The sequence below is a fragment of the Anabas testudineus genome, chromosome 9, assembly GCF_900324465.2.
Source record: "Anabas testudineus chromosome 9, fAnaTes1.2, whole genome shotgun sequence".
NCBI classification, from domain to species: Eukaryota; Metazoa; Chordata; class Actinopteri; order Anabantiformes; family Anabantidae; genus Anabas; species Anabas testudineus.
In genome coordinates this window covers 11003255-11014885 of record NC_046618.1, presented here as the reverse complement: position 1 = coordinate 11014885, position 11631 = coordinate 11003255, and the positions used below count along the sequence as shown (strand labels likewise).

General features: G+C 40.2%; 1 protein-coding gene across 1 annotated transcript in view; it reads left to right on the top strand.

The window, feature by feature from the left end:
• The first annotated feature begins 7564 nt into the window (after nucleotides 1-7564).
• Nucleotides 7565-11631, top strand: part of LOC113150459 (versican core protein) — a 45915-nt gene continuing 41848 nt past the window's right edge. Inside the window, exons 1-4 of the mRNA XM_026343008.1 lie at nucleotides 7565-7625; nucleotides 8630-9013; nucleotides 10166-10340; nucleotides 10507-10634. Coding sequence (XP_026198793.1) covers nucleotides 7565-7625; nucleotides 8630-9013; nucleotides 10166-10340; nucleotides 10507-10634 — 748 coding nt within the window. The remainder of the gene's footprint in view (nucleotides 7626-8629; nucleotides 9014-10165; nucleotides 10341-10506; nucleotides 10635-11631) is intronic.

Below are 11631 nucleotides of genomic sequence, written 5' to 3'. Positions count from 1 at the left end.
TAACAACCAATGCTGTTCGACAAGCCAGGTTCTGTTGTGTTTATTCTGTTCTGCCCGGACAGTGACGGTCACCAAGGACGGGGTTTAAAATTTTAAACATGAGAGGTTATGTTAAACATAAGGGTGAGTGTACTGTTGAGAGAAAATAGTCACCCATAGTAATTCATAGTAAGAATATAATACTTAATGCAGTGGAATAGCATGTTCGCTGAAAGGCTGCAGGCATGTAAGAAGGTAAAGTTGTATGTCAAATACGTTAGTCAGTAGCTACATGTCAAAGTGTCCTTGAAGAACACACCGAAACCATGTCGGTATGTACTGTCTGTCAGCTGTCCAACAACAAGGGGTTAATAGAGCCACTATTATTATTTCATTATAAATATTGATGCAACAGTGGTATAACTAAAAAGGAAAATGCATGCGTATTAACCACAGGTTTGAGAAACGAATAGACTACAAATCATAGAGGTCAATAAAAACATTTAAAGGACATACCACATCCACCACATTCAGTTAGTTTTGAACTAATAGGAATTCCCTCCCTTGGCTAATCTTAGACTTCTTCGTTTGTCATGTTTTGAGTCTGTGGTGACTTTCAGGGGAACACATCTGTTGAGCTTTTAGGTATGTGATGTTCATATTCATTGATTTTCTTCACATTGATAATTTGTCGTTTATAATAAAGGTAAAGTTCCAACTCTCTTAGCAAAGGAAGTCTAGATCAGTCAGCTGATACACCAGCAGAAAGGCCTGACGCTTTGTGAGAGAGCGATGACGGCTGTGTCAGCCCGAAATTAAACATTCAGTCAGTTGCTTATCATCATCATTCACTTACTGCGCACACCTGTACGACTTCCATCATCCGGGGAAATGACATGAGTATTCCTGCTTGTCCTCTGCAGTAATGAGACAGAGTGGCCTTTGTCTCTCATTGAGCTGCACTCTGCTCTCTCTCCAGCGTCTTACACTGTAATGTCTCAAACAACTTTGCCTTTCAGATGCAATGTTTAAAAACTGATGATGACATCTTTTGTGCTGAATTTCTTTCATCAAATACTCCACCTTGAGTAATTAAACTAAGTAACAGCTTCCTCCCCTTTCTTCTTTTGATTAGTGAAGTACAGCCCCCCTGTTGTGGGACTCTACCACATTTTGTGATTAATTCCTATTTAGGCCTACTTGTCATTAGTAGTTAAATAAACAACTTTTCTATATTTTTATAATTTTTTTTAAAGTACTAATGAATGTAATTGCTTTTACCTGGCTGTTTGTTGCATTTGCTCACAGCGGGCAGCACCGCTGTGTCTGCTGAGGATGGAACACTTGGAAATAAAGCAGCTGACATGCTGTTTGAAACGGAGGGAATACATTTCATTGCAATACAAAACCAGCAGTGAGGCTTCCTGCTTTATGGCTTTGAAGTGCAAGCCTCTTCCCTCTGTGATTGATATATCAGCTGTATGCATGTGACCAAAAAGCTACTCTGTACGAGTACTTATAGACCATTAAAATCCATATATATTAACAATATACTATTATATGTATTACAGATAAAGTTGCTTTGACCGCTTTACCTAACAACACATCTAGCTGAGCCGACTTGTAGTCTTGGCTCAACCATTAAAAGAGACTTTTGATCATCACAAATAATCAGTGGATTCTCTTTGAGATGCTGGTGTGAACCAATTGGCCTAATTATTTGAATTAAACCAAATGTTCTGCAGGTTTAAGAAGAAGGTAGTTGAACATGTGTGGTAATGACAACCTGCTGCAGAGTGTGCTGGAGGGAGACTTTCTCTTTCTTCACTTAGTGAGGAGGTTTGTAACTTTGTAAGGAAAGGTTACATATATATATATATATATATATATATATATATATATATATATATATATATCTGTCTGTCTGTTATTCTTTAATAGTTTACTTATATTGTCAGAATATAAAACTTGTTCATTAAACTTTATGGTTTAACCAATTGTTAACTGTTTCAAGATAAACAGGATTAGATCTGAGTCATAGTTCTTCTTGTTAAGACACACTGCCTGGAAATAAAATAGAGGATGGGGGGTTGGGGGTTAGGCAATGTCACCACATTCAGTTCTATGAAGAGTTAAATACTTTCTTGCCAGAATGTTGGTGTTGGTGGCCAATGCATGTGTGAAAATGTGCTGTCTCATACTCCCAGAACCACTTTTTCCCAATTTAAAACCAATAAATCCTGCCTGTCCCATCAGAAAACAAAAAAACTAAAAACAAAACACTGATGGAAAAACCTGGTCACTGAATATACTCAGGTAGTCAGCTGACTTAACCGCGTTGCCAGATAACACATTAATCACAGCAGTGATTATCCATAGGCTGCTACCTCCAGTTACCATCCTGTAGTTTTAATTTCTTTAATAACCAGGTGCTAATTAGAAATGTACAGTAACCACCAAACAATTCTAAATGTCATGTATGCCACCCAAGCATTTTTAATGAATGACCAACACAGGCTTTTATTACAGTTTTACCAAAACATCCTTTAAAATTGTAATTGGAACCAAAGAAACCAAAATGACTTTCTACAGTCGACTTGATTTTCTCTCATGGCTGGGAATGCATTATGTTATTATCTCGACTTCCTCTTGGTCAGAGACCAAAGGATCGACGAGCTGTCCACATTGCCTTCTCTTGTGTAGGCCTAATTGCTGCCTGGCTTAATAACTGACTGTCTCACACACCCATTTCTTCTGTGGTTGAAGTATAGTAAGAAGCATGACTCCTCTGGGGATTTTTCCATAGGGAGGGAATTCATTTTCACATAGTCTGCGCAAATGTGATAGATCACACATTTTTATATACTTGTCTGCTAACTTGTCAGATATCATACTTACATTTCATTTGAAATGTTGTAATTCTGACTCCCAAGAGGTGATGTATAGGCGAATTACAACAGAAGGGATGGGGTTAGAGAATTAAATGCTTCCCACAGTGCTGCGTAATGTTAACTGCATTGGCAAATATCTATGATGTGAGAATGGTCTGTTTCTTGTTATCAAACCATTTTCTCTGGTTCCCCACTGCCTCTCTCTGTCTTTTCCACTTCCACAGTCTTTGTTGCGTTGCCCTCCTTCCTGAATAAAGTGGTGAGCTTGGAGGTGGCAGATGCAGTGATTCATAAAGTTCCAGTCTGCTGGGCTTCTCCAAGGATCAACGGTAGAACTAGAGCAGGTTAGATGGTTGGTGTTTTGTGTGGGTGGTTGGAACACAATCTGATACCACTGATCTCCCCAGATACACTGAGCTCCTCTCCTCTCCTCTCCTCTCTGTACCTTTCTGCAGGCATCCATGGCTTCAGTATGTTTCCAGTGTTCAGTATGTGTGTTATGCCATATCTAACGGGGTCCCCTACATATGACTCTATGGTGCATTTAGACACCCCTCAAGTGCACGACACCCTTTTTTTTTATTTCTTATGGTTTTGTAGAGACCTGTCCTTGAATGGTCCATTCAAAGTTTGCATTCGAAATGATGTATCATCAAGTTTCAGAGACCCAATCCCTGCACAGACAGTCATGGACTGATTCTGAGTCTGTTCCCAAGTCTGGACCTCAATCAAAGTTTCAAACCATAATTATTACCAACACTGAGTGTTTTCTCTTGTTTGTTTGCTGGGTTAGCTTGTTAAATGTAGCCACAATAGCTGCACAGTAATGCCAAATGGCTAATGTGGCTAACATTAGCTTTTCTCCGACTCAAAACCGGTCACTTTTGAAATGGTCTGTTTGCTGCTCACTGTAATCTAAAGTTTTTCAGCATCACGCTCTACAGGCAAATTAAGAGGACTTTAAGTTTTTTAAGCCTCAAAAGTCAAAATCTAAAACAGTTTAGTATGAAATACAAAAAGAGAAGAAATCTGGAAGGGGTTGAATGTTTTCCCACAGCAACGTATCAGATAACCTTGCAGCGATTCCAGATTTCAGAGAAGCATTGGTCCTAAGAATGATCATTTTCATTTGGCGTCTGAGAAATTTAACACCCGTTTATATCGTCTGAGGTGGCGTGGGGCCGGAGGTAGTCCAACTTTATAGGTAATATGACACGTGGGTCATCTTGGGAATGGCACAGTGAATCACCAGGATCAAACACTCTTTGATTGGCTTCATGACTCTGATTTATGGATTGTGAAAGGACGTCAGTGGTTAAACACACAGTGGCAACAGTTTACATGCCAATAAGTGACTTAGCTTAACAATGACTCAGTTAGGTCGGCAAAGGAGTTAAATGATTAAAAGATTCCTGTAACTGAGTAGTCGTTATAAATGATTAATTTAATTAATCGTAATCGTAAAGTGTGAGATTGGCTCCGTCTCACCTGGCATTTGTCTCGCCTCCGCTCTTTCCCAGAGTCTGGGTGTCCAGACCAGTCGAATATTGCAGAGGGAAGATGTGCTGTGGATAAGTGTTGCTGAGCCCTAACATGATTACAATGCACACAGGTACAATTTTTTTTACAAGGGCCCTCAGGCTTTCAGGGACAGTCAGTGTGAGAGCTTTAGCACCTCTGGTCTGGCAGCACCATGATTTTGAACAATTAGTCTGCTCCACTGGAGTTAGCAGCCAGACCTACCCACGAGCTTTCATTCACATGCAAAAAGCATCTATTTTGAAGAGACTAACATGATAGGGGCCTTACATCTCAGATATATTTGATATGCAATCTTTTTTACAAACAAATCATCTGTACTGTGCAGCTGTAAAGAAAAGTGTTCAAAATTAAAGAGTTATTTGCTGTTCTGTCAAGACCAGCCGGAAAAAAACACATCTTATCCTACACTGCTGGGAGTTATAATCACTGCCAGACAGCCGTTCACCTACCTCCACACACACACACGTACACATCAGCTAAGCCCTCACACCCATCTAGCAGCAGCCAATCATGCTGATTATTAGGGAAGCATTGATAAACTGTGGTCCAGCCTCTCCCCCATGTGGAAGAGTTGGCCACTATTAACTGCAGCCACTTCAGTCAGACAGTCGTGTTCATCGGAGATAAACCTTTGACGCACGAGTTGATCCATTTGTGGATCATCTGAAAGCTTTTCACCGCACTGTGCTCATCAAACACACATTTAAATATGTCTAAACCAACACTGCAGAACTTTTTCTAAACGTAGAACCGTTTGTACAGTTTCTTGCGCGCATCGCCAAGACATTAAACTGTGAAGTGTCAGCAGCGATCCAGTCTGGATGGAAACAACTCCCAGTTCTGACAGAAATGTGCTTTTTGAACAAACAGTCCCAGCGACGCGGCACGTTTCCATCGTGCACCTCAGTTGGCTGGTGCGCTTGGCACTTGGCACAGATGTGACACTTGAATATGACCGCGACACACTTCTGTAGAAAGTTGAGAAAGTTTTAGACGCGGTATCATTAGTTGGATATTTGTTTTTTGTTTTTTTACGTTTTTGCTAATTATGAAAACGCATGTGACTCAATCTAAAAAAAAATCACAGAGCCGCAAAAATAAAATAAAATAAGTAGATGAATAAAGATTCACGTAAAGTCGGAACAGTCCGATTGAAGGAGGATGGACCTTTCAGGCAAAGGGGCTTTTTTTTTTTTTTTTTTTTTTTTTTACTGCTCATCAAGGTGCCTCATTCACTTTTCAGATGCGCGCTCTGCCCCTCCTCTCGCCCTCTGACGAAATAACAGCGTGCATTAGGCAAAACTGAACTTATTGCTTGCCAGCACTTCACGGTTTCCCTGTGCTCCGTTCAGAACTGGGACCATCCCAGAAGCTCTGGAGCATCAAGGAGAAGAGAAAGGCGCACCGGGAAGAAGAAGTGCGTTTTAGCGCCGATTAGACTGGACTTATCTGGGCAGTTTTTACGCACGCATGCTCCGCACTGGGACTCATTGGATTTACGGACATGTGTCGATATATGCACATTTTATGGAATAAAACACCATCAACCGTAAGTATTTTTCACATTTGCATTTTAAATTTTCAAGATAAATGGATACTATTGCTCACAACTAGAAAGCGTTATTAATGCATTTGTTGACTTATTTCTAAATCAGAATGAACCATTTTAATATAATTTAGAGAAAAAGCTGTCCACTAAAACTATTTCGACTTTGTAAGTTAACACCTATCATTCTACTAATGATTTAACACGAACGGACTCAGTGATGCCGCGTTGTCCTCAGATAACCTAGTCTACATTGGCGTGTCCTGCAAGACAAGTGAATTTCTAAATGAAGCTCCGGGGACTGGAGCTCACTTTACTTATTATTTACTATTCATTATTATTTAAATACATTTGATATTGGGCTGTCATCATTTCAGCAGTGCATCCAGAAACAGGTGTTCCTAGGAATCAAAAACGAAGTTAAACAAATGATATCAGATCAAAAGTATTTTCCCAATAATTAGGTCCTACTGGATGACTCTATCTCCCAGTTCCCAGTAGCAGATATGAGCATTTCATAGCAGAGAGCATCCCTGAGGAACTGGCTCAAAAAAATCTGCGACCAATTATACGCCTGTGTGATGCTCAAGTGCTGATCTTCCTCTGAGTGACTCTTATCCTAGAAAACTCTTTGAAACTTCGGGCAGTTTCCGTCCTCTAATATACAGTAACTACATTTCTAAGATAATTCTGATGATGGAAACTGTTCCAGCGTTGACTTCTTGCTCTTATAGCCGCCTAAAAGTGTCATTTAGTTAGGGTGGGTCCGCTGAGGGATGCTGGCATTAGTCACAGTTACAGACTGTGGGATACCCACCCTGAAACTTTTTCGATTATCCTTGACATTGCCAGTTCCCGTTGCATTGTGGTCGTTTTCTCTGGAGAATTGCAGTTTTCAGTTCTTACCTAAACCCACCAGTTGTGTTTATACAGTGGGGTGCAAATGCGCACAGAGGGCTCACTGCTCCTCTCTGCCCGTCTGTCCTGCGCTAAGACCCCACAGGGAGTTTTACCTTTCAACCCTGCCACCCACAAATTCTGTTTGACTCACTTTTGTTTGTATAGCAGAAGTCATCTCAAGGTGTTTTACAGTGGAAAGACCTATAATAAAAAGACAATATCTAACTGTTTACAGAATTATATAGAAAACCCAACAACCCCAATTCATTAATAATATTAGACTGGGCCATTACATTTAATGGTTACATCCAAAACTTATTTCCAACACAATCAGGTTACAAGAATGAGTTTTAGAAAGTGGAAGCATCTTCATCATCATCATCATCATTATCATCATCATTATCATCATCATTATCATTATCATTATCATTATCATTATCATTATCATTATTATAGCATGCTTTCTTAAACCTATCTACACAGGATGCACTAACAGAACTAAACTAAACAATATAAAATGTAAAGCCTTTGCATATGTTGTTATTTTCTAATACACCTTTTTGTTTTCTTTCCAACAGATGATACTAATTCTAAAGTTTGTCTTGTGGTTATGTTGTCTCTGTGACGCTGCAACAGAAACAGGTACGTTTTGAATGAGTAAAGCTGCAAAACTTTACTCAATGGTAAAATAGCCATAGAGGTTTGCATGTCTGGCCCCCTCACCCCTCCTGAGTCTCCTGGCCCATTGTCCCTGCCTCCGTCTTTGGGTATGGATGGACACCTTTCAATTAGGGTTCTTCTCCCTGTCTAGAAATAACAGCTGGTTTAACCCCTCATCCTAATAAGGCCCTCTGCTAAAGCAGACAGACTCATGCCTCTGGGGCTGTCTCACCACTGTTGCTGTAACATTCCCCACATTGCTCCCCCTGAATGTCACCCAGCCCCGTCTAAAAAAAAAAAAAAAGTTAAAAAGCCTCCTTTCCACAGAGTTAAGTGTGATTCATCCATTTGTATCTCGCATCTTGTCTGATGCCCCCTTTACTCATGAGAATGGTGTGAGACTGACACACAAAGGATGTCACGTAATCAGTCCAAATATGGACCAAACTCAGGCGGGATTGAGTTAAGCATAGTAGCTGCTAACCTTGTCTGTTGGAGATCATGTGTGCAGAAGGAGAGAGAAATGAATATTAGTGTGCAGCAGGCTAATGACAGATTTCATTTCTTTTATGAGTGGATCCATCTTTCATCATCAGATAGTCATCCTGCTGGTGTAGGAGGGATTATTTCCAAGGGAAAAACTAAGATACGCACAGAACACACCGTAACGTGAAGTGATGCAACTCTGTTTTACCAATTATCTTTAAATTTAAAACGGTCTGCATGCTCACACACGCACACACACACACACACACACACACACACACACACACACACACACACACACACACACACACACACACACACACACACACACACAGTGCAGTCGGTGTTGAATGCATTCCACCCCTTCATTTCTAAGGATGATGTCTGACTTTCCAAGAACCCCTTGCAGGCAATGATGCATGTTTTTTTAATAGGTTGGGTGTAGTTGTCACACCCTGTTAATGTAAATCCAGGCAATTTACAGCAACTTGCATTTATTAAAATAAGATATTTGCATTTGTATGAAAGAAAAATAAAGACAAAGTCACAAGCAGCATAAAATAAAGTTGTGTTTTAATTTATATGAATGAAAGTTTTTAACCCTTATGCTTTTTTTGTCTTTTAGCCTCCAACACATTATCGATAATCCGACCTGTCACTGGATCCCTCTCTGGGAAGGTAAATCTTCCTTGTTTCTTTTCCATCATCACAACGTCAGCACCAGTCATAAGTCCCAATGGAACTGCCATTTATAGCACAGACTACTTACGGATCAAATGGACCAAAATAGAGAGAGAAGTAGAATCCACAGTGCTGGTGGCACAAAATGGGGTCATCAAGATAGGCTCCAGCTACAGGAACCGCGTGTCAGTGCCCAGTCACCCCGAGGATGTTGGCGATGCCTCACTGACAATGGTCAAGCTTCGTGCCAGTGATGCGGGCACTTATCGCTGTGAGGTCATGTATGGCATTGCAGACACCCATGATACAGTTGACCTCAATGTCGATGGTAAGAAATTCATAATATCCTTCCCACGTCACACTGGAATCACACAAGAGATTCTGAAATAACTTCCCCAGATGTAAATGTAGAAGGGGGTTGCTGCAAGGGTTTAATAATAGTGAAATGCAATACAAGTGGTGATAGAAATGTAAACAGTATGAGAGAACTATGGGCGCCCTTGTGCTTACTTTGATAGCAGCAGCTACCCAGTAGTTATACAGAGTAACCACAGTTTTCAGTTGTTCTTATTTTAGAGGCAATGCACTGTTAAGAATCAGAGGAGACTTTGGGTCCCCATCCTTACTAAGTACTGCTGTTGTGCCCAGTCCCAGTGCTCATCCATCTAACCCAGTTAACCATTCAGAACCCAAATGTGGATGACATTTCAGATGTCGGCATGTGCAAAGCAACAGCACCATAACCTCATGCCTCCCTGTCATCGTGGGTGCCACCTTGTCAGAAAGGATTTTTCTCTTTGGTGGGGCACCCTGTGGGTGTTACCAAGTCTTTTCCTTCGCCTTTACTGAGCAAAGACAACATTCCCCAATATCCCTCCTTAAATTTACACAAGGCGTAAATTATGTATAGGATAATGCAATATTACTTAAGTGCCGCCAAGCCAAAAGTTATAGTCTCCTTGGGAGAGATTACCAGTCCTTACCTAGTGTCATTATGTGTATTCTACATTTTCTCACTTGAGCAGTATTCTGGGAGATATAACTCATGTTTTGGGGATGTAAAAAACATGGGCGGAGTAGGGGGATAGTTTTGGTTTTCACTAGTTAACAATCTGCGCAACCTCTTTCCAACTATCTGCAATTTTAATTAGGTCTATCAATCATATCTTCTGCGCATGTTTCCTGTCCGCAAATATGGGGATTTCAGGGCCATGGCATCATCTGCACTTATCTTGTTCATTTGTGGTAAAGTGTGCTGAGTATTCTGCTTATCCTGTTGGTTTATTGCAAAGTTGCTGCTTTCCAAAGAAGCTGAGAAACTCAATTATTTCAGTTATGGTTTCTGCTTTATTTGACATTTGCAATGATTTACGACACTGAAATTATGCTGACGAATTCCAGATCGTTATGTTGATGTTTCTATGTAAATAATATACGAATAATCATTTTGTTTCTTTTTTTTATTGCTATTTGTTTTCAGGTGTTGTCTTTCACTACCGGGCAAACACCAGCAGGTATACACTGGACTACCAAAAGGCCGTCCAAACCTGCCAAAATATCGGTGCGACCATTGCTACATATGGCCAGTTGAAAGCAGCATATGAGGATGGCTTTGATCAGTGCGATGCTGGTTGGATTGCTGACCAGACAGTGAGGTTGGCTGAGTTTTGAATACTTTGTCGAAATCCATTTGCTTTCCACAACATTGGTATTTGATGATATATGTCTGAGTTCATTCTTGAGTGATATAAAATGTTTTTGCACACAGGTATGACAAAGTGACCTGTTTCATATTGTCTCTTTTTTTCTCTGTTTGTGTAGATACCCAATTACAAGACCAAGGAAGGGCTGCTATGGCAACCTACACTCCAAACCTGGTGTTAGGTCATATGGCATCAGGAAACCTATGGAGACTTATGATGTATACTGTTACGTTGACAAGCTTGATGGTAAGTTTTCTAACTTTCTAACTGACTTTCTTTTCTAAGTGTCATTGAGAGGAATGGACAGTGTCTCTGGCTCAAATGACAAAACCTCCAAATGATCACTGTGCCAAAGCAAATTTCCTTCCCAGCTTATAATATCACTGGAAATAATGTCGGTCATTTTGTTTGAATTCTGTATTGGTGACAATCTGTGACCTTTTATACATTTTTTAGTGCCAAAGAATTCCACATATTTTATAAGGGGAGTTAGGTTTAGAGAGAGAAGCTCCTAATGATGTGACTCCAAAGCAGAGATCAAAATTCATTCTCCATCCCTGTGGTTTTTGAAAAAGAAAATCTCCAACAAAAATGTGATAATGGAGGTTTTAATTTTTTTTCATTTGACATTGCTTATGCAAGGTTTTTACATCTCAGCCAACACTCTCTCTGTCTGTTCACTATCCAGCCTGCTGCTGCTGATGGACTCGACTCAGTGTTTAAGCTTTATTACATCCCCCTTGACACAGCTAACCTCCAGTCAGCCTTCTGTAGTTGCCTTATCTGGGATTTGTACAGTGCATTGCTACAGCATATAAATTGAGTTAATAGTTTGGCATAAGTTGCAAATGTTTAATTGTTAATATGAAGCTAGTCGGTATTATGACATTTGTATTGTAAAAATGGTGTCAGCCCGGGATCACTTCCTCCCTACATACACATATCACACAAGCACACAGAGTCACCAGGGACATATACAGGCTCACATCATTGTATTGTTTGCACATTGTGCAAAGATGTGATCTTATTCAACTGTGTTTCACACAGACACAGAAAAATAACCATTCCAGTAAACAGTAAAAACTGCTGGGTGCATGTTGGATTGTTGTCATGTGTATGAATTGATGATGGAGAGGAGCAACAAATGCTTTTTTTCTGAGTTTGAAGCAGAGAGTGACCCAAAACATGTCCTGCCTGGCCATTTATAGTATGTGTATGCAGACTAGTTGGCAGACCACAATAA